Here is a 24,586-nt window from a genome sequence, read left to right on the forward strand (position 1 = left end):
GCAACCTCACGAGGGAGGGCAAACATCTTACTATGTAGGTCTGTCTATTTTATGCAGACAAATAGGGCTTTGCTACGTTTACTAGGAAACGTAAATCTTCATTCAAACACAATAAAACAAAACAGTTGTTTCAGCTATGTACGGTCACTATTCAGGAACACACATATGGTTTTGATTTTAAAAAACCCAACAAACAAGAAAACCTCTCCTTCGGGATTCAAGATTGCACTTCCATACTTGGCTGTATAAAAGGCCTTGTTGACTACTACCAATGCTGGGAAGAAACATCCTCCTTTCTGAACTCTGTAAGACTAGATCTCCACCCTTCAGTAAGGGCATGCTTTCATCCTTTGGAGACTCTGGAGAACACACTGGAGATAGGGGCCCTGATTAAGAGATACAAAATGTCCCAGTGCTTAGATTTCAACACCCTGACCCAGTGTCCGCACTATTGTTAGCAAGTTACCTGGAAGTAAGTCTAGTATCAAAGACTGATGTAAAATATAAATCTGTATATTTGTACCTAAACATCTAAAGATACGTAGTTTCAAATCCTTAAAAAGACTTGGGTGAAGAAATGAATGAAAACCACTCATAATCTACTTTAATTCAACTGAAAGCTGCTCTCTTTTTCCCCTCAAAATACACCTTGCCAAAGATTTTCCCTTTCTGCATATGTTATCATTCAGTTTGAATTAATTTGTGGGAGCTCCTTCCTGGATGTTTTTGTTCCATCACTTGAGTGAGCACTGGCATTTGTCTGACAATACGGTGAGATGATTCAAGGAAGAACTGGCCAGAAAAACTAATTTCTTAATTTCATAGTTACTTTTCTGTCTGAACCGACTTACCGCACATTTGTACAAATGTCAGGGCAGTAAAAAAGATGAAGTAGGGGCTGGAGGAGGAGGTAAGACCACAGAAGCCCTGAGCTGACCAGCTCAAATTAGTGTGTAATGACATCCTTAACCTCCTTCTGAATCTGTTTAAAAGCTTGATGGCTAAACTGCAATGATATTGACAGTGCTTAGGAATTTGCTTAGGACAGCGAAGCTACGGAGTAGCGAGGTGAGCAGCCAGTTCTGAAAATCCAGCTGCTATGACGGCAAAATGACATTCTTCATTAGTAAATGAACGATCACAGACATTCATTAGTAAATGAATGATCACAGACAACCATTAGTAAATGAATGATCACAGACAACATGATCCATAATTACATCACCTGTTTGCTCCCTTAACAACCTGTTTTATTTCTCACCAAGCCAACAGCCTTGCCACCCTTTACTAATATAAGCATTGCTTCCTTTCCTTGAGATGCTAATGTTTGTCTCCTAGACTGAGTACGTTCTCCCGTACTAAACTAACAACCCCACGCTGCAATTCCTCCTCCTCCTGTGCTGCGGATGGATTAGTGTTCTTCCACGTGGCATAAGCCCACCCAGTTGCTGGTTACTGTCTCCACCATCCCCACCTCCCTAGTCATGCTGTCCTCCACTCTCCTTTGTGCTACCACCAGCACTCATCAGACAACTTGGAGAAAAAGTGCAAATGGCACGGGGTCAGAGAAAAGCAGCCAACGCTTAAATGAGAGGGTACTTTAACAAGACTGAATTTGACCAAAGTTTAGGCTGCTGTCCTTCCCCTTTCCCTCTACTCTGGCCATGTGTTCCTGCTGCTCCCTTGGGCTGGATCTAACCAATATACCGCTGCATATGTCTATGCATATAGCCTACATTATACGCATACTTGTATGGAGTATTCTGGTCTGAGCATTTATGTTGTTACACAGTAGGAGTACTTGCAAGCGGAAAAGTTGCTGGACTATTTCAAGAACGTTTCAAATCTTTAAAGCCTTTATTGAAACGGTTCTCTCACCCATCTGCCTGCAAAGCCAGATTTTTTTTCAGCTATAAGGAGACATAAAATAATTTTAAAATGAGCTTTAGAGCCCTTGACACATCCTGATTCTTTAAAAAGTGGTATGTTGTTATGCTAAAGTAAGAAATGAGCACTGTTTTTTATTGCTTTAATTGGAAAGCAGAGATATTCCGCCTTCCATATCTATCACTGCCATTTAATGGTGTAAAGGTTGTGTTTCTACTTCTCCGGGATACTTGACAAAAAGTTTGCAGCATTTCTGCCGAAGTCTGCAAACGCCATTACCCCTCACACGGAGGCACACTGCTTGGGAAGGGAAGGGTGTATTTTCCTAGATCAGCGGTTCTCAAGTGCAATTCCTTGTTAGGCTGTGTGGAGCAGGAAGGCCTGCTTCCCAGCCTCCGTGTTGGGACAAGATGGTCATGTGAAGAGGGAGAGGGCATGATGTCACATTTTGTGGGGAGATTATTGGAGTCTAGGTCCATTTTGAGAGAAAATCTTTCTTCAGTGCAAATATAATTTCTAATGGCTTTTCTATCTGTTGCCGGTCTAGAGTGTGAAAGTCCAGAGAATTTCTGGAAAATTCACTGCTATGATTTATGCATCTTGAGGTAAATGAATGCCAAATGTCTTGCAGGACTATAATACCATCTTTTTTCTGGTTTTGTTTTTGTATCCTACTTTTTTCTAAATTATTCTTTTCATTAAGAATTCCTAAAAGACAATTAAGATACAACTTTAGCAGCGTGGCAACACCACCTTAATCATGATGATGCTTATTGCACAGGCATTGAAAAGAAAAATGTCAAGTCTTAGGAACTGCTAAGAAGAATCGTAAGTGACTTTTCTGTGTGCAAGATTAAGACTTTGCACTTTAGGAGAGTCCAATGCTAGAAGAAACTATAAATCATCTAATTAAGGAAGAATTTAAATTTCTTAACTTGGACTAACATAAGCCAACCACAAATGTTCAGCACTGGTAATTAAATAATCTAGATCGTTGGACGGAAAGTAGGAACAAAGTATCTATCATTTTTTTCTTTTCAAATAAGGTTTGCTTAAAAGGATGTCCAAAGCAGAGAACATTTGACGTAGGTCCAGAGAAAGACAGTTGGCAATAATGGAGTGGACAAAGGTATATATATTTATGTGAAACTACAGTTATTTTATGAGCTCTCTCCATGGGGTAATAAGAATGTCACATTACAGGTATTTTAATTACATTTATAAGTCACTATGTGCAGCTTATGAATGATTATGTCTCATGAATCCATGTATTTTATTCTATTAGGTGGATTTTGATTAAGTTCTCATTCAGCGGAAACAAACAAAACAAGACTTCCATAATTAAACTACCTTTAAAATTTATACTATCTAATTACGATATTAGCATGAAACTATGTATTCTAATCTGCAGCAGTAAACTGCTGCTAAACAGTATCATTGTTAATTGAACTAAGTTTAATTTAATGTTTAGCAATTACTCCAATATTCTCTGAAGAGGAAAAAAACACTCGTAACATCGGTGTAGAAGTAGTTCTTTGAGGGAGTTTAACCTTTTTAAGCAGACAGCGTGGCAAAATCAGATAGGGTGATCTGAAATAAGAAGGGCAGCACACTTCAACCCAGGGACGCTGGGTTGATGTTTTATTCCAATACAGAAACGAAAACAAACAGCGCTACTACCTAGGATTTACCTTCACTCTCTCCCACTCTGCCTTCACTTCAAGCACACGGAAATCTCTTTCAGCTGCCCCTTCCTGCCTAGCCTCTGCGGGAAGTCTGCCTAGAAAGCCCTAATAACCTACGACAGTTAGCCCTGGCCCCCTGGACTCAATCCCAGTGTATCTAACCTGATTTCCTAAATGTAAACACAGAGAATTGGACAAGATTTGGGCGGGAGTGTTGATCTGCTTGAGGGTAGGAAGGCTCTGCAGGAGGGACCTGGACAGGCTGGATCGATGGGCCCAGGACAATTGTATGAGGTTCAACAAAGCCAAGTGCCGGGTCCTGCACTTCGGCCACAACAACCCCATGCAGCGCTACAGGCTTGGGGAAGAGCGGCTGGAAAGCTGCCTGGTGGAAAAGGACCTGGGGGTGCTGGTTGACAGCTGGCTGAACATGAGCCAGCAGTGTGCCCAGGCGGCCAAGAAGGCCAATGGCATCCTGGCCTGTATCAGAAATAGTGTGGCCAGCAGGAGTAGGGAAGTGATCGTGCCCCTGTACTCGGCACTGGTGAGGCCGCACCTCGAATACTGTGTTCAGTTTTGGGCCCCTCACTACAAGAAGGACGTTGAGGGGCTGGAGCATGTCCAGAGAAGGGCAACGAGGCTGGTGAAGGGTCTGGAGAACAAGTCTGATGAGGAGCGGCTGAGGGAACTGGGGTTGTTTAGCCTGGAGAAAAGGAGGCTGAGGGGAGACCTCATCGCTCTCTACAACTCCCTGAAAGGAGGTTGTAGCGAGGTGGGTGTCGGTCTCTTCTCCCAAGTAACAAGCGATAGGACCAGAGGAAATGGCCTCAAGTTGCGCCAGGGGAGGTTTAGATTGGATGTAAGGAAAAATTTCTGTACTGAAAGAGTGGTTAAACATTGGAAGAGGCTGCCCAGGGAAGTGGTGGAGTCCCCATCCCTGGAGGTATTTAAAAGACGAGTAGATGAGGCACTTAGGGACATGGCTTAGTGGGTGGTGGTGTTGGGTCGATGGTTGGACTCGATGATCTTAGAGGTCTTTTCCAACCTCAATGATTCTATGATTCTAAGAATAGTATGTACAGAAAGCAGAAAAGGAAAGTCAGGACAAGACAATCTTTCAAACCCTGTTCACATCATATTCACTCATTATACATATAACACTTCTTCCCATAGACAACTTGCTATCAAACAACAAGGAAACCACTGATTACCTGCCTGATGACCCCGTTCTGGTTAAGAATGTGTTCAGGATACTGTTCAAGTGACAGCCTTTCAGCTGCAGTTGAACAATGTTTGTACTTCCTAATATTGTGACCCTGTTGCTTGGGAGAATACATGCAGAATGCTCAAAGAACAGGAAACTGCTGTCTGTCTAGTTTTGGGAGTCTAGGAAATTAGTACCACTGAATGTTACTCCTTAATAACCCCTTCCTTGTTTCACCCAGCCTCATCCAAAATACACACAGGAGTCTGTTTAGTTTCTCACCCCATACCTTGTATGGTTGCTCACTAGCACACTGATTAGCTTGTGTATTTTGCTCACTGTGTCTTGTGGAAACCGATAGTCAGTGGACAGCACGACAGTGAATTGAGCCCTATAACCTTTGACCATATTCCTAGCTTTCAACTGCTGCAATTACACTGTTGTATCACTCCCGCTGTTCTCAAGCATGCTGTATCACCCCCAGGCAAGACACAAAGCCTCCAGCCATCGCCACCATGGGATGGAGATTCAGTTTCTTGACAGCAGGCATCTGGTTTCATCAGCTAGAGCTGAAATGTCCACGTCCTTGAGGGAATCCCAGCAGACTCCATTAGAGCCCTCAGCTGGTCTTTAGGTTATGTGCAGCACAAGCTGTGCTGGAAACCTTTCGTCTGAGATAAAACTGCTCTTTTCTAAAGCCCTTGTTGGCTCACTGGGGCCAGGGAGTAGCAATAAAATGGGATTCTGAGTAAGGATCTGCTCTCCGGAGCCCTTCATCAAATAAAAACCATCATAGCTAAATCATAGCAATGTACTTCCATCCAGTTTCATTTAGATAGTGTCTCAAGCAACATAACTCCTATTTCTTCATGTATGCTCTTAACCAAAAGCTGTTCTTAATTGCATTATAACCCACAATAGTGAGATTTAAATTTCATTTCAAATGTAAAATAATTCTGTTTGAGTTCTTTAGCAACTTCTCCTCATCTAATATGGAAAGAGTTTTCTCTTTAATTGTATCTCTATGCCTTCAAGAACATTGAGCAGGCTTTTAGACATCTGCTTTTTCCAACCTGCCACTTAACAAGTTACGGTTTGGAATAATTTTCTCTTTGGCTTATTTTTCTCTCTTATCAGTTGCAGATTATGAACATAAAAAAATATGGAGGGCCACAAAGTCTGAAGGCCAAATGTGGGGAAAATTCCACAGTAATCTTTATTAATGTGCTCTGTATAGAAAACTGTATGCATTTTTGCTTTGTATGTTTGCTTTTAACAGAAAGCTGGAAATCACAGAAACTATAGATAGATTGCTATAATTTCAGTGTCAGTTAGTCATTGACTTTTTTTAATTTAACATGTACTGTGGTCGGCCCCACACCCTACCCAAATAACTCTCAATGGACTTTTCCCCAGAGGAGATTACAGCGAGTACTTACTGAGGCACAGTTGCTTTCTGACTTGTCTTCCAGAAAGCCAATTTGGCATGGTGTCCTCTGATTCTGCAGCCAGTAGTCTGTTGATTCTAGCAGACTGTTACTGCAGAGAATCTGTTAAAATAGTTAAAAATAGTTAAAGATAATTAAAAAATTTACTCAGTCCTCCTGTGCTTTGGGGGCCTGAACTCTAAAAGGAAATCTTGCCTACAAAATTTTGGGGGGGCAAGACTGGGACCCCTGTTCCTTTTGGACCTGTCCAGTTAATGCACCTTAAATCAAGTGATTTATGTATCCCCTAAAGTATTAGCCTACTTTCTTTCAGAACTGAAAGTCCTCGCAGATACTTGAAGGAGATGCCTAAACCCAACATTTTTATCGGAAAATATTGCTAGGAGTTTTGTTCTGTGTTAAAGTGATAAACGTAGATGTTGGGAAAACTAATTATTTAATTATACCAGGGTGCACAAACTTGCAGCCTTTATGATTTACTGTATCTCTCTCCACAACAGATCAGTACTATTTATTCTGCCAGCAGCCTCATTTCTGAGACTGCCTAGGCTACAAACTCTTTCTTCTTAAACACATTTTTCTGCTTTCTGAGAAGCTAAAGTACTTAAGACCTGCTGTAATGAGTACTGAGCTCAGTCAGTACCCTGAGACCAAAACTTTGCGTTTAATCTATGTCAACTCAGTCCTACAGCTTATGCCACAAGCTTTGCTCAAACAAAACCAAAATGGGGCTACAGATATCTGTAGACTATAAAGAGGCAAAGCCAGTTTTGCAAGTCTGATGCTTAGATTGAACTGAATACCTTACTTGCTGCCTCTGTACTAATATTATTCCATGAAAAAGAGGGACCCTTAGCATTTTTAAGACAACTGTGTAACAGCAGGAAAAGAATAGCTGCAACAATGATGCTACTTATTGAACATTTTATATGGCTTATCATCTTCAATGTTAAGAAGTATGTTTGTGAAACGGATGTTTATTTTATTTGTACTTCTTGCAATTCTTGCATTACATGGAAATAGACTGTACTCTAGCTCTTTAGCCTTTTATTTTAATAATGATACTTTAAAATATAAATTTGTTGCTCTACCTGGAAAAAAATCTATCCACAGTACTTTCCTTTACCTTACTGCACGTTTTGCATTGACAGGAACATTTTCTTTGCATTCAGGAACACTTGATCCATAAGCCTAGATCCCTTCCTTAGGAAGAGAAATGAGAAGAACTTGTGAGGCCTCTTCATTTCTCAGGGAAGATGAATGACTGTGGAAAGCTGATCTGGCCAGTTGACACAATTTTCTAATGCTCAGGGGCAATCCAGAAGTAAGCTTATTACCACTCACAGACTAACACCCGCTCTAATTTTTATCTTTCTGGCAGAAAGCCAGTTAGATAGCTAATACTGTACTCCCTGTATTATTCTGTATTGATTTCTGAATAGAAGTCGGCAGAAGATGGATGAGGAGGTAATGGGGAACACCACAGTCCATAAGTTTGGCCTCCTTCAGTGCCCTTCTTCGGTGCCCTCCACAAAGGCTTTGCACCTTTGTGGTGGTTGTTTCTCAGTACTCCAGCCCTGCTATGGGATTTCTTCCAAAGAGCTTCGGAATACAAATTTAGGGTTCACAAAATACTCTGGAAAAAACACTGTGTCCAAAGACTTTGTTCTGAGAATGACAAAGGCTTATGAATGCTTCACATCAACACCAGTCTCTTCTTGGGGGCTGCTAGCTAATCTGGTTTATCAGTTGAATAACTCTGCACTCAATAAATTTTATAACCTCCTGTCTCAGTGCAAAAAGATTCCTGCCACCATAACTAACTCTGAGACTAGATGGGGAGAATAATATATTTCATATCCCAAAGAAACAATTTCCTGTTAGTGTTATAAACTGTTCTTTGTTTTGTTTGTTTTTGTTTTTTTTTTTAAAGAAATGTTTTCAAGTGTGGAAATACTGAACCGTTATAAACTGGTTGGTAAAATCTAGAATCAAGCATTTTTTTTCTTCCTTTCCAAAAACTACCATCCTCTGAGGCTTTTATGAAGACATAAAGAATTGAACATATACATGCGCGCACACACACACATATCTACATATATATATGATTTCAGATTTAATCTGATTCTAGATCTTCTCATCCTCAAGGGTTGAAGTTCTAATTACCTGTTCAGACATAATTTTGCATACATAGGAAACAGTTCTCTAGCTCAAATAGCTTTTGCTGTAACAAGCAGTCTTGTTTCATTTCCTTAAAAATGACAGTGAATTTGTCTTCAGCCTTAATCACTTTAGATCTTTCTTTCCCACATCTCAGACAGTTTCTGAGAAACTGGAATAGGCAGAAATTATCACACAGAAACAAGCTGCAGAAATCCTTGGTACTACTCTTTGTCTCATAAGGACTTGGTGTGCACACCCAACATTTCAGAACAGCTAAATCATAGCAGATGTATATTGTAGATGATAAACCCATGAAATGAGCTGGGCAGTCCAAACTTCTCCTAGTTTTCCTCCTGTGGGATGTTAAATGACCCTTGGTAGCTCTATCTTTCTCTCAGAGGATGTTTTTATCAGGCAGCAAATACTGGTAAAGCACCAACAGAAGAAATAACTCTCCTGAACAAATGTTTCAGTCGGGGCAGGTCATAGTTGCCAAGCTTGGGTCACTCCAGCATGGTTTATAAGTTGCAAGGCTTTATAGTACATTTAATTTTTGTATGCAGCTTTTCATAATAGACTTTGAAGTCAAGGGTAGAAATTATTACATGGAAGTTTTGGACAGCATGTGATTTTTAAGTCACCTCAAGGAGATGAACAACGTTAGTAGGATGATGCTTTCCCTGAGCCAGATTCTGCTCTCATGTGTGCATAAGTAGTTTCACACATGCACTTGAGAATGCAGCCAGAAATGTGAAGAAGGGTGCAATAGGCATAACATTGTTACTACTGGAGGTTGGAGAAAATAATGTAGAGCAATTTGGATTTGAAGAAGACAGGTGAGAAAAACAAAACCAGATATACTTGAGTCCGCGCAGCAGAAGCTGGCGGAGGTGAGCAATCTAAGGAATACAGGTTGGCCCAAAGTCATCTGGAAGGCCTCTGGAAATTACTCAGAAAAGACAGCGCTGTGGGAAAGGGAGGCATGCAGGAACACGTGGGAGAGGCCTCCTTGCGTATGGTCTGGTTTTACACGTGTGAATGGTGTTCAGGAGATGGAAGGTAAGCGGTGAATAAGCGGTGGCAGGAATGAAGGGTAAACTTTGGATGAGTTTGAACTCTACCTTTTGAAATGCAAGTTTCTGCATTAGGACCATTACAGACATGCTATTGCTCAGAACCTTCCCATTAATACTTCTTTGGAGGAAGGGTAATTTGGGCCACCCCGCAATGCTGATTGCAGTAGGGTTACACACACCTGCTATGCAAAAATGCATATATAGAAGCCATGTGAACTTTTCGGCATATTCCTTTGGTAACAGACAGCAATATTATCATGGTGAAAGACAAACATACAGTAGGAGTGAATGTAATACTTCCTACAGCATCTCGCTATTGTAAGGCAATTCTCCCTGTTAACTAGGTGCACGTGTTTATATAAAGCGGGAGTTTACATATGTATTAAAACTTGCTAAGATATTCATGCTTTTAAAGGAATATACTGAAGTCCTTATAGTAAAATAATGTATGACTGCGACGATCAAAAGCGTATATGCTTGAAGGAGCTGGCCTAAATTAACAGGGCTAATGAATTAACCGAATGCAATGTGAGAACTGGTATTCCTCAGAGGTGTAACTCTACCAGTACATGCTGATTGCCATTTTTGCATTTAAGCATATTTTCAAAATATACTAAGCTGGTCTGTACCAAAGGATAAGAAACCTAAACCTGTACTACTTCAGCAGTCGGTCAGCACCCTTCTTTTATATAGCCTGCACTTTTACGGCAAACAGTATCACTTGCCAAAATTTCCTCCTCCTATCTTGTACTTCTCTTCATTCTTATATAATTGAGACAAGTTCTGGGCCAATCCCACTGACATACATTGTTAGCAATTTTGCTGAATTCAGCGAGGTTGCTTCTGATTTGCAACGGTACAACTGAAAGCAGAACTTGATTCGTTGACCATACTTATGTGTAACAGCTGCACACACTATACTGCTGTATATCTGGTTCAGAGCAGGATCATCACACTCAGAAGATAATTCAGGATGAATTTGCATCATGCACTAAATGTGAAATCAGCAGTAATTCATGGTTCTAAAAAAAAGTTTTCCACTCCCATCTAGAGACTCAGCCATCAGCATTACTCAGTGTGTTGTGAATCAATGAACTAAATCAGCCTCTAGCAGAGTGTGGATTAGAAAAGTCACTCTTTCCCAGAGGAAAATATTGCATACCAGTTTAGTGTAACAGCTTCCTGCTCCCTGATTTAGATCATAAGGCATTAAAATACAGTAAATATCTATAACCGAGACAGCATTAAAAAGGCTCTGCTCCACAAATGAAACATCTGCGTCTTCGTGGCTGATCATCTTAATTGCTTTGGTTAATTACTACTCATCAAAAAAGATATGAAAGTGGGACATGAATAAGATGAGATATCAAGGGGCACATCTTCTGCATTTGTTCAGATTGGTCTGTGTAGTAACAGGCCACATCTCATATGGTTCCTGACAGGAGCTGTTCATGCCAAATACAATTACTCAAACCTGCAAGTCAACTGTTTAAACTGTTCCCTTGCAGCAGGAACCCATAGTGTTTCACTCCACCACCAATTACACAGCTAACTTAAAAATCACTGTAACTAACAGAGGCTAAAAGAGAAGGTAATGGCCTATTTTTGGTAATTCTTCATCCTTTTCCACACAAAAAAAGAATGGTAACACATTCTGTGACGATGCTGTAAAGAAGCCCAAAATATCCTGCTGTTTGTCAGAAGTGTTGGCAGAAGTGAATCACTTCTTTTAGTGTGCCGACAATCATAAAATCGACTCGTGTTACGATGAAAAGTTCAAATGTAAGGGATCAGGCAGGTGAAGCAGCTCTAAATCATGTGGTAAAGGCTAGCCTTTAAAAGAGAGTGGTGCTTCTGAAGGTGACCAAGCTGGGAGCATTGGTAAACACAGTGGCAGCACTGCTCAGTGCTGTGCCACTGTCTTTCAATCATACATAAAATAGACAATGCTGAGATTAAATGAAAATTTAAGATGTTCTCCCACACAATGGATTTTCTGCCTATTTCTGCCATTATGAAGATTCCAATTACAGTCAGCAGCATTTTTTAAAAATCAGGTATTCTTTTGCAAATAAACAAACCCTTTGATCAAATGAAATATTGACACTTTGTCTTTTAGCTGTGTTGGGGTAAGCTGGAGAAGCCCAGTCCCAGCATACACATCAGTCTATTGAGTTCTTTTTTATATCAATGATTTTACATTTAACAAAATTTCTGTAGACAGACAATACTCACCCCCCACACCCACAGTGTGGTTTTCAGGATGAGGAAAATAAATCTTTATCTTTTACATGTTTTATCTTTCTCTCTCTCTGCTTATGTATATAAATATATATTGTTGTTATTTTGGAAAAAACCCAAACAAAAGGAAAGCATTATTACTACTAGTGGAAGGAAAATGAGAAAAAGTAAGAATTATGGGAAAACTGAATGAACTGTGAAATTTTATAACATTTCTGTGTTAGAACAAACACTTTCTCATCAGCTCTAGAATTATGCCTGTGGGAGACAGTAGAGCTCTGAGGGTTATTGCAAAGTGAGAGATGAAAGATGGCGCGCCCTCCTCACTAGGTCTTTGGTAGTGCCCCCTTCCCTCGGACTGTACTGCCATAATCTGGCCCTGGGGAGGAGGAGTAAAAGGAAGCATCCATGGTCTTCACCTGTGTATTCTCAGTTGTACTGAAATTACCTACATGCATAAAATAATGTCAGTCGTATCTGACTCCTCCTAATGACATACATACACACACAGGCACTGCTTCCCCCCCCCCGATTCCTCTAAATTAAATAACTACATGTAAACCCATTTTGAGGCAACAAAACCAGCAATGGTCAAATCTATACTACCTCCTGAGTTGCTGAAACCCTTCCGGTCAGATATGAGGGAAGGCAGAAAAGCTGTTTCATGAAGGACCCTCCATTGTATTGACCTGAGAGAAGCAAAGCTCTGGACCCTCAGGCTGGGTTCCAGAAACTTGCCACCTATTGAAGAGCAGTCCTGAAGGTATTCACGCTATGCACTGCTCTTATTTCACATTGTCAGATAATGAGGAAAAATAGAAATGTTCAGGGGGAGTTTATCTCCCATACATGTATAACACATTTTGGGACCAGACAAGTATAGACCAGGCAGACAAAATTGCAAGATACCGTAACAGCACCCAGAATTTATTTTGCTGCATCAGTCCTTTTCTTTTTTAGGTATCAGTTCAATTTTGTATTCCCCAATAAAGACAAAAGCTAAAAAGCAAAGCTATAACCTGGCATATATTTGCCTTTGAATATAACATAAACTTAGAAGTTACCTTCTTACATGCTGTGACAGAGCTTCCCAAACTGCTTGCCGAACTGTCTGTGCTGCTGCCTTGGTGCTCTGGGACTTCATGCATCAGTGGAGATTGAAAGTTGCTGAAGAACAAAAAAGAAACAAACCCCAAAAAACCTTTCCAGTGACTCAGCTGCATAGATAACTCAAATGATACCAAAATAAGGTTCGGGAAAGAGATGTAAATTAACTTAGATTACAAGAAGCTGTCTATACTCTCCTTGCTGTCATTACTAGTCTATTTATTACCTTAATTTTCCCTTTTTGGAAGACTCTCCTGAGCTACACACTTTGGATATAGAATAGCAGACCAATGTCTTTTGAAGACTAGAGGATAACATATAGCTGCCTATAATCATATCCGTCTGTCTTGAATGACACTGTAAAAAGTGGTACTAGCTTGTTTTCATAAGCAGGCAGCTTGGAGCAGCAAATTAAATACTTGCTGCATTAATTCAGCTTGGTGGACAAAAGAAATGTTTGCCACATTTTTACCTGCCTGGATAGAAGTAAAGGGGTAGTGATTAAAGTGAAAAAACCACAACAAGAGTGGTTGAATTCCATAATTTAGATGGAATAGCTCGATACGTTGTAGGTTTGGAGCAAAGGTAAATCATGCACATACTGTTTTGTGAGTCAGTTGTACACAACAGAACTATATTTACTTTGGGACTGTGCAGATGTGAAATACAAAACCATAAAACCAAGCTCCCCCAGCCAAGTTATTTGCATGCACAGCTGGTACCACCCCTCACACTTTTCTTTTGGAATAGTTCAGGCCAGCCTTGTAAGATCTCCCTCCATATAATAATCAAATTGTCACAAGCTTAGTGAAGCTTCTCTCTCTGGACATGATGTGATCGCAATTAAAGACCACAGAGTGCTAAAGGGCTATTTCTCAAAAAATGTACTAGGGAAAGAACATCCTACACGATCAAGTTCTGCTTCCCAAATTGGGTCTCTAGAGTGCTTTTAATTTATTGCAAGTCATCTATGAGAAGATGCGGAAACACATTGTGATAGACCATAACAAGTGACCAGGTTACTACGGCTTAACTAACAGTCTTTCATCAGTCCCAACGGGATAACAGACCATGTGCAATTTCCTGGTATGCTCAATTAAAAACTAAAATGCATTCTCGTAAGTCACCTCTACTGGTGCTTAAGCCAATATGTTAAGAGGAGGCTACTTTCACTTTTTGCCCAAATCCACAGCCAAGCATCAATAAGGCTACCTTTCTCTCAAAGATTCACGTATGTGTATTTCACTTGATACTGCTTAGGACCAGTTATGAATATATGCACTCCCATTGATAAGTAACTTTGTCAATAAGAATTTTGCTGATGTGTGTGGTGCTATTCCGTAATTATTAAAAAAAAAAAGTATCTATATTTCCCATTAGAAGAGTGAATGAAAAATATAAAACTAACTTAGTACTTATTAATTGCTAACTGGGGGGAAGCTTCATGAATTGCATGGGAGGATTGAATACAGATGCACAGTGAGACCAGCAGGTTAACTGACTTCACTTGAAAAGTGTGATACCACTTAATACTCTCTAAGACACCAGTATCGTTTGTATCTAGAAGGGAGACTTTTATCTGTTTACAAAATTCTGCTCCATTGCTCAGATTATATAGATAAACAGTAACATTTCTGGGCAGTAATTTCTCTGGCATTTGACAAAGCAAAATAGCATTTTATAGGCCTTACACTGAGTTCTTTAACAGAATGAGGGACATTAAACATATGAAGTCATTCTGGTTTTATATCTTCATTAAAAATAAGAACCTCATATTCAGAGGGCCAAATATTGTACAAGTTAAGTACCCTCCTTGAGAAGTCCGCATTTAGATGCAGCCTCTGTACTAGGTACAACTCAGTACTCCCAGCAGAAGCTGTGCACTGCCTCTTTTTATAAGATGCATCACTTCTGCAATCTAGTAGTAAATTACAAATCAAGCCTGACCTGCAGGTTGAAGTACAAGGCCCATTGTTTTCTCCTGCTCTTCACTGAGAGGAAGACTGAGTGGCTTTGCCACTGCTTTGCCCTACAGGGAGTTGGTATGCTGACAATGAGTATTTGCTCTCAGTTACACTGTGTGCAGGGAACTGAACTTCTACTGCATAAAGTGTTACTGAGTCTAAAAGCAACCAAGATGATAGCGTGGCCACTAACTGAAGGCCTTTTTGGACCTTAATTAAACAGTACAAATGGAATAGTACATTAAAGCAGAGCTGGAAAATACAGTTGAGGAGTCATGTTCCAGAGTATTAACAAATTTGTGCTATCTCTGGATGATACTCCAGTAAGGGGTAGCACATTACGTGTTCCATACGGAAGTAAATCTGTCTTCCTAGTCATGTGGAAAGCAAAAAGATCTGTAAAATCTTCTTAATCCTTTAAAATCTGTGTTCTTTCCAAAATAAACCCACTTTTCATTTGTAAATATAGAAAAGCTTGTTAAAAGTACGTGATGAGTGAAATAAATGTAGAATGCCATTGAATGTTTTGAATGAGAAAGGCTCCATCTCAGACTGAAGTTCAGACAGGCAACAACAACTGCCTTTGGTGTTACTGAAATCTGGTAAACCTAAATTCTCTTGTCAGCTACCCCAGTCCTCAGAGCTGTATTTCACGTCCAGCTGACTACTCAGAGCACAGGCAAAATCAGCAACTGTGTTTCACAGCACAAGGGACAACACTTTTACGAGTATCTGTAACACTTTCAGAGCTTCTTTTTTGTCTTAGGGTTCGTGTTTCCTGTGCTGTAACTGTAGAGCAGAACCCTTATTCTCAGGCTGCATTGCAGTTCAGCTCTAGTGTTGTGCTAGTGATACGAACTCCAGGCTCCCACTGTTTGCAAACAGGTTCACGCAGTCAGGGTTCACAGTCACTGAAAAGTGGAATAATTTTAATAAAGAAAGGCTAAATTATGAGAGCTCCATTCGGAAACAGTTTTAGACTCCACAGCCTTTTCCTCAGTGAGTTTACGGGTATGCAATTTCTAAAAGAAGTACAGAGAAACACATACCCCCACACCTGGGCCACCATTGATGGTCAGCTACATGAACACCTCTAGGTATCATGCAAAGTAGATATGTAGCAGTACATACTGACTGATGGAAAAATGAGCATCTGGCTGAGCTTCTTCAGGTTGGGCATCCAATGTCAGAAACCTGAGTCTTCCATAACTCAAGGCGGTGCAGTGTATGTGGTTCTGTCTAGATACCTTCAGATTCACGGGTCTTTCAACATGGAACACATCTCTTCTTCAATCATCTCATCTCTCAGTTAGGTCAAAGTTCCCTCTTCTCTTTCTTCATCCTGCGGGCACCCTTTCTAAGCTTTCATTTTCAACATGTATGTGATTCCTTAAGAGACCCTCCTCAGGCCATACAGCTCTGCCACCTTCACTCTGCAGCAAAGCCAGTAAGATAAACCTAGTTTTCATTAACTCCCCAGGCAAAAACTATTCTGTCTTTGAGAAGCTGCCTGCTCTCATTAGTTCCTCAACAGCAGGAAGCTGAAAGAAACTGCTGCAGAGACGTAGCCATCTCATCATCAAATGATAGCTCTGCATTCATGTACTATACTCGTTACTTCACATTAAGCGTTTCCACAAAGCACGTCTTCCAAGGCACCTGGCACAGATCGGAGCCTTTTCGTTACAAGATAAAGCAAGCTGTTGAAGGTTTCAGGTCCTAATTCTCACCTTTGCTTGGCTCCCCTTGTTTATTATGTGATGGAGAATGCTCATCTGACTTAGATGTGCTCATCTGATTTAGAGTTATCATGGAAGGCCACAGGCATAATAAGGAATCTCTGTTAAAGGATGGCTCATTTGGGGATTTTCCCTTTGGTGTGAGAGGTCCTAATTTACAATTCAGCTTTTGAAACTGAAGCTGGGAACCTGGACCTATGACCCAGTGTTAAGAAGTACGCCATTTTCACTTTAATATTTCCATTAACAGAAGAGTCTGCACAGTCACTTATTTGCCACCAGGTGCTGTCTTACTGATTCATGAATTATGACTGATGCTTTTTTCCTACAAAGCTAAATGCTCTCACGAAGAATGCAAACAAATTTCTTGGAAATTAGAGGACTGTAGTAAATAGCTATGAGGTTTATGGCACTAACTGTAATAACAGTACATCCTTTATTATTGACCAAACTGCAAAACAATTGCTTTTATTTTGCTACATTGAATAATTCAAAAATACTGACCTTGATGACTCAAGACTTAATCAAAAAACCACAGCTGCTCCTACAAATAATTATCTTCTTTGCAGATGTGGCAGATGGTGCTACATCAACTAAGAAGAGGTAATTTAAAGAATTCCCCAGGTTATCACTAAAGAAAATTAATCTTTTGAAACAATATCAGAAACTTTAATTTCCTACCATCTTGAACAAGCATAACCAGCTTCCAAAAACTTGCTGTTCAATAATCGTTCCTAAGGAGCAATTTCAATAAATAGTAAGTGACCATTATATATATTCTTTGAACAAATGCTATTATAGCCTAGTGCTTTTCATCTTTTCATTATGATTCCTAATCTCAGCATTTTGAACATACAAAACATACTGATCCATGAAGAAGATAAACTTGATGAAGGAAGCAAACTGAACGAACACAGTGAGGTTTCTCAGTGCAATTAACTCCAAGCTATAGTCGGCTACATTTCTAATGTTTTGCTAATATTTGTACTGAACACCATAAACAACAAAAAAGGAATGAATCTCATTTGGAAATAGAAATATGAGACAAGTGAAAGCATGGCAAAATACTTCAGCATATTCTTACCTTTACACTCACAAAGAAACCCGACAGCTACTCAGAAACTGAGGAAGGCAGCTAGCTTAATCCAGACGCTAAGCAAGCAGCAGTTTTGAAAGGCATGCAGCATCCAAACAGCATCCCTTAGCTTCAAAGCCTTTTTGAAGTGGACAGACTAGTCACACTCTTTCCTCACGCTACCTTCCAGATTTTACAGTTTTAAAATTTATCTTTACATGTAAACAGGTCAACAAAGTCACTAGCAGTAAAATCTTTAGATGTAACAGTGTCAAAGTTACTATTTCAATCCATAGAATTGGTTTTTATTCAGTCTGGACCATGTGTATCCTTCAATCAGAGCACAGATGGTTAGCCAAACAGACGCTCTATAAATACCTCAAACAAATGTCTTTCTGATTTTGTTATGGATTTGGAACCCATGTGCAGAATATAATCACCGGCAATATCAGGGTCTGATCTTGTAAGGTATTCATAGACTTGTTTCAGTCTCCCTTGGCTGCTATTGACTTCACTGGGCACTGAAAATACTGAATACTTCCCGTCATTATCAGACATGAGTGTCTATGCAGTCTAACAGGTACAGGATTGGGTTGCTCGTTTTACAGATCAGCGTACTAAAAAGAGTAGAAGTTTAAGTGCTTTATACTCAGATTGCTCGTTTCATAATGTCTGTTGGGTACTCTTGATTTACATTTCATTTTTATCAGTGATACAACTGCAAAAAGACCAGGTCTTTAGCTATGTGCTAATGAAAAACAGGAGCAGAGAAAAGACAACCCATACTACGGTACACCACACAATAAAAAAGCCTTTTCCTTCCATGTTCACTGAGCCCCGAATGCCCTTTATTCTGCTCCAAATTAAAAAAAGCAAAGAAATCTAGAAGCCTCTGCAAGCATTAGCAATGATCAGCCTTCTTTCAAATCATCTTTTAAAAACGTTATAAAAGAACAGACAAGTTTTACTGAAGAATAAATGTAAACCAAACTAATTAAATTGTATGTGATCTACTTAGAAATATTCCTTTCTTCCTGTATTTACCGATTGAATTCTTAAAGGAAAAATAACAAGGTTTTATGTACAAGTCTGACAAACTTCTCCGCATTCAATAGTTATGGCAGGGTACGCTCAGACGAAAGAGTTGACAATCAAATCAAAGAGCTGGCAATCAGGAGCTGAATGACAGATGATTGGGTTGGGGGTTTTTTTGATGGTTAACTGTATTTCAGTAGTTTACTGACAGAGAGCCAACCCAATATAAACTGGGCTTTCGCATACAGCTGATAGGCATCCTGCCTTTTTCCCACCTGTCCCTGGATTTGACATGACTTTAGGACAATTCCAGATGGATCTTTGTTAATGCCAGTAGAATGGCTACTTACTAAGGAAACCTTCTAGAAGGGACAGGCTTGGACCTTAGTCAGAAGAGACTACAGAAAAAGCACATGAGGAACCAAGAGATCTCTTCCTGGCAGGGTGCATGAAGCAATGGAAGAAAATGCCTACAATGATATGTAGGATGCAGTATTGATAACAATCGTTGTTGAAGAGTTCCTGATTTGGAGGATTTTCAGAAGGTATACAAAGAAGCTCTGGATCAACAACTAGGGACCAGACAAGGTCTGATGAGGAAGAATGACTGAACCTGGGAAAGATTAAGGAACAGACCCTTAAATTCAGGGAGGGCTAAAGGACCTTATGGAGGTGGACTGAAAGATAGCCAAGACTGCTTTTCTGCCCTAAAAGCAAGGAGTCCATACTCAGCTCTGGAGTGCCAGGTAGGTGGGAAACTAAGGCACTGTTAAGGGTTTGACTGCAGGAAAGATAAGAAATCTTGTTAAAGGAAGGATTCTTCAAACTAATTAGTCTGTATGTACACAACTTAAGTGGGCAGAGCTGATCAGGAAGATGATTTTAGAGAGATACAGACTGAATTCACTATACCCAGGCACAGGTATTACAGGAACAACAGAATTAGGCAGTTTCATTTCCTCTACAGCAAAGCAATAGACTTGCTACTACTTAAGCCTAAGTCAGCAAGAAGCAATATAAAATCAGAAATATTCTTAAAAAGTTGTCCCACAAAAAATTCCTTATTCACTTAGCATATGTAGGTGTACTTGTACAATAGCACTTGTCCTTGTGCTGTAGAAAGGAGGACAAAGAGGAAACACTTGTTTTTCCTCTCATACAAGAATGTTCATGACTGTATTTATTAAGCAACTTATATTATTACTGTACTTTTGATGGAAATGCCAATTCTTAATATAGATTATGTTGTTAGTGCAGCACAGTGTAATATTCCAAGTGTGTGATGTTATCTGATCTTACTTCTTTTAAAGATAATGGAAAAAACATTGTGACACAGCTGGAATCTGGTGAAAGTTGGTCCAAATTAAATACATAACAAACGTGCAAGCAGCTCCCACAGACTTCAACTAGAAATGGAAATTCTCAGCATTTTTCAAGACAAAGTCAAAGATGTTGCAAATTAGGCTTTCATGCCATAAACCACTGGGTAATTTTTAAAAGTCTGTTTTAAATGTTTCTTGTGTCTAACAAACAACTTGTGTTCTTTGACTGCTCCTCTCGTCCTTCTGCTATGCACAATCTGTCAGGTGGGCATTTCAGGAGAACCAGCGGAACATGAAGAAACCGATTATTTCATGTGGAGGATATTCAATCTTGGCTTCATTAGTTTGTTAAGTATTTTTTGGCATCTTGTTTATATCATATAGCCAAACTTCACAGTCAAACTTCTCAACCAGCTTTTGCCATCGACCGTCCAGTGCGTTTCTGATTCTGAGCATTAGAGCAACAAGAGTCAAATATTGACAAAATAGGCCTCAAAGCACAGCACGTGCAATCAAGTATTTCACTATCTGACAACTTTTCTTAAAGGTTACCTTTTAAAGATCTCAAATCTACTCTATAAAAGCTTTTCATTAATTAAATTCAAGACAGATACTAAGTATTTCTGAAAGGAAGAGAAATGTGACAAAGACGTTCGTAACTTAAAAGTAAATGCGTATGTCATGACTTTATTTGAATAGAAAATGCATGTAGCTAATCAAAACTTGTTAGCTGTTCCAGTGTTTTCCTTTTTAGATTGATTAAAAATCAAATAGACTGTAAAAGTGTAACTGAAATGTGGTAGGTACTCAGGATTACGTGCATGATAGGAAGGTGAACATCGCTTTCATGTCTTGAATGGCGTGTTTCTAATGTTTGGCAGACTTTCTGAAATTCTTTTTACCAGCTCTCCTCAGAAATAATAAATCTGGCTTTGGAAATCTGAGATTAACAAAGGGCTGACTTGTCCCCAGATATTTAAGGAAGAAGCTTTGGAATTTCCTACTATGGCAGAATCACTTTCAGCTACTTTAAAAAACGTAAAGGGCAAAGCTGTTAGTGAAAAGGGACTGGTGATACTGGAAAACCAAATTTTTAAACACAGAATCTGAATTATGGAACAGCTTGAGGTCTTGGGGAAAAAAGTATGTGTATGACCAGCTGAGAGGCCGTAATATCATGCTGTACAGTGTTCTTTATTACAAATCATGAGATCCTAGAATGGACTTCAGCTTAGTGTAGTTGAACATGCAGTTTTCCATATCGCAGAATTTAATGTTTCTGAATACTAAAGGAAATTATAATAAAATGTTTATTCCAAATGCCTAAAGACTCCCCAGCCACCAGTAAGCCACAGAACTAATCAGTAAAGCATGACAACCTCTTTTTTCTTTTCCTTTTTTTTTTCTTTTTTTGGGGCATTTCTGAGATACAAGTCAATCAGAGTAGAGGGAGAAAGAATAGGGTGAGGTGATCACGTTAGCAGGAATCTGTGTGGCATACAACTAGCTGAACTGGTGTTACGCCAAGCCTTTTACAACATGGGGACAGTGCTACTGCAGAATGATCCCTCCTACCACCAAATAACCATGCTAGCCTGAGTGGTTGTTCTAATTCATGAAGGAGGTAGCGTGTTAAGTGGAACGGTCAGATTACCCTGATCCTCAACATAATGGTGGCTGGCAGATATTTTGGCAAGCCACCAAAGACGTTTTGATCTTCTGGTTTGGCAGAACAGAAGATCTAAGCAGGTATTTTGGACCCACCTGCTTGAATTCCTCCCTTCTGCCCACCCCCGAGAGAACCAAGACTTTGCTGCTGTGAGCAAAGCCGGAAGCTTTGGTAGATATTCTTCCATGGAGAGTCTACCTTTCTTCCTCAGTTCTCAGAAATAACATTACCCAATTGTAAAATCATTTCTAGAGCTGTAAAGATGAAGGCAATTCATGGCCTATTGTCATGCATTTCCTTGGACAGGCAGCTTCACCAACACATCTATATATTCAAAAAACAATTGGTCAAAACTACTCTATGTAGTTGTGATATTGGTCCCTACTAAACTCAATTTGATTATGGTAAATATTTTATTTTAACAGTATCTAAAGTACTTTCAAAAGTACCTATCTAGTAAATGTATTATTTCTTCAACTCCATTCTGGTTTCCAGCCCTTTTTATTTGAAAGAAGGCCAAGTTGGTTTAGATTCCTGCTAAATCTTTCAAAACGCTGTTTAGGATTATAATAGTGTTCAGAAACCAATATGTTTTTACCTTAACTAATGACACCAAAAAGTAAAACAATAGTCTAAAAATAAGTGTCTTCATCTAAAATATTCACAGAAATTTCCTATTCTCTTTAATCCAGTATTGTTTCTGTGACCACCTGCAGTTATATTCATAAACTAGCTAGTTAAAATGCCAGGGTACATTCTGAAGTTATTTTAATGCCAAAGAATACATTCTGTCATTGCTTATTCACAACAAATCTTATTTTAACATAATCTACATGCCTGAAATATTCCTGAACAATTCTGATTTGCTACTAATACTCCAAAGGAACATTATCAATTTTGATGCTAAGTTAATATGTCAATAAATAGCAATCTGTCATAACTTAGAGAAAACAAGGCCTCAAAACCCACTTGTTTAAAAATATGGGTTTTTTAAAAACCATAATAACATTGTCAGAGATGTAAACAAAATGAAGCTGTCTCTAATTATCTTGGCTTCTAATACGATAAAACATGCTTTTGTATGATTCTATCAAGATACTGCAAACATTGTCTTTGGTTTAGCTTGTTTGAATTTGTGAAACTTTTTCCATGGACTGTAATGTGATTAACAGGATTGAGTGGTATGTATAAAGGCAACATTCTCAATTTTTTCCTAGCTTATACCAGCATAAGGAAAGCATGAGATTTTAGTCCAAGAAATTATGATTGAGTGTTTTTTGGCAAGATGAATCCTTCTTTCCACCCCCTAAAATCCCCTGCCTTTCTAACTGTATATAAGGAACATAGGACATTATCTCTGAGAGTCTAAAGGTCAATCAGATCAATGAGTTATTAATTCAATTAATCTAATTTTTTTCCTTGGCGGCATGACGTAGATAAACTGCAGAGCTTCTTCAGCCACTGCTTTGCAATGAACTTCAGAGTAACTATGAAACCGTTGTGATAACTGGGCTTGAAATGCTTGACTTGTTCTCACTAGGATGCACAAGGTCCAGCAGGACTACCTGCACCACCGACTGAGCTCAGGTTAAGCTGTCAGATAACCTTATCATTACCTGCGGTGTGATTACATGAGTACTTGCTAAATTAGTATTCTTGCATTTACACCTAATGCAAACATATAGACCAGACTATGCGTAGACATGGATTTTCAGCTATCCACTCAGAAATCAAGAGGTGATTTGGTTGCAGAGAATCTGAGAGAGATTAAGTTGCTCTTTGATGCCACTTGCTCTTTTTCATGCTTGGTCCTTGCAGATAGAAGTGTTTCTATTAGATGTTAGTTCAGATACAGACAAGCTCACTTGCACCGCAGTCTAGGAATGATCCTACAATAACTTCAGTGAAGCTGACCACGTAGTTGGATCATACGTGATGAACAAAGAGGGTATCTAAATCGACCATCTGTTTCACAACCGTTAGCTTGTCCAGGCTTCTTTTTTAAAAATAAAAATAATATGGCAGCATGAAATTTTTGTATTTTGTAACGCATCCGAAAGTGCCAGATGACCATAACTCACAGTACAAAGGAAGCTGAAGGTGCTCACTGTCTCTGGGGCAGGGATGTTACCCTGCTTCAGCAGAGCCCAGCAGCAGCCATGCTCATCCTATTAACTTCATTAAGAGCAGAGGCTGCCTCTCGTTTCACGCCTTTGGGTGTGTTTAAGTTTTACTCTGATCAGCACTGCAAAGTCTAAGTTCTTTCGATTCAAAGAAACAAAAAAAGAGGTATGCACTTAAATCCAGGTTTTGCAAAATTACTACTGTTTTATTAGCGGAGGATCACTGTAACAACTTCAGCTGGAGAAAGATGCAGTATAATAGAGAGGTCTAGTTCTGTGTATCCAAAAACAATCCATGCCAAAGTAAACCTGGTCCTATGGCCTCTTTTTTTTTTTTTTTAATTACTGCATTTGGATTATTATTTGTACTTGTATTATTTGTTTATGGTCCGTCTCTATTTTTTCAGTAGTTACTCAATTATTTTTCTAATACACGATACCTTAAAAGCCATGCCTTCTGAATTAGAAAATCATCTGTTTTACTCAGCAAATATGTGCTTACCTATAAATTAATTTTACTTGTACGAAATAAAAATCTGCTACTGATGGTAGTAGCCAAAGACACCTCTCTCTTATACTTGGATGCGCTGTTCCATAATGTACAGTACTGATTTCCATAACCTTAGAAATATGGCTGTACTTTTAAAAGTACCAATACTTTGTATTTGGTAACTATACTAACATTTAAATTACATCATGCAAACCACTGATACAGTTCATATACGCTACTTAGTTTTAAGAATGTGCATAATGCGACCGTTGGATTTCACTGAATTTGTGGCATCTATTATGCTTAGGATTGAATTTATTGGCAGGTACAACGTGACCATTTAACTAAGTTCCTTAAT

General features: G+C 39.2%; 1 protein-coding gene across 6 annotated transcripts in view; it reads right to left on the reverse strand.

Annotated features, from left to right (window-relative positions):
* Window positions 1–24,586, reverse strand: part of SPHKAP (SPHK1 interactor, AKAP domain containing) — a 74,935-nt gene that overhangs the window by 41,957 nt on the left and 8,392 nt on the right. For all 6 annotated transcript variants that reach the window (XM_076340935.1, XM_076340932.1, XM_076340931.1 and 3 more), the window contains exons 2-3: window positions 12,769–12,871; window positions 6,216–6,326 (exon numbers count right to left, since the gene is read on the reverse strand). In XM_076340935.1, the coding sequence (XP_076197050.1) occupies window positions 6,216–6,326; window positions 12,769–12,852 (195 nt within the window). In that variant the 5' untranslated portion in view covers window positions 12,853–12,871. The remainder of the gene's footprint in view (window positions 1–6,215; window positions 6,327–12,768; window positions 12,872–24,586) is intronic.

The sequence above is a fragment of the Aptenodytes patagonicus genome, chromosome 6 (genome assembly GCF_965638725.1).
Source record: "Aptenodytes patagonicus chromosome 6, bAptPat1.pri.cur, whole genome shotgun sequence".
NCBI lineage: Eukaryota > Metazoa > Chordata > Aves > Sphenisciformes > Spheniscidae > Aptenodytes > Aptenodytes patagonicus.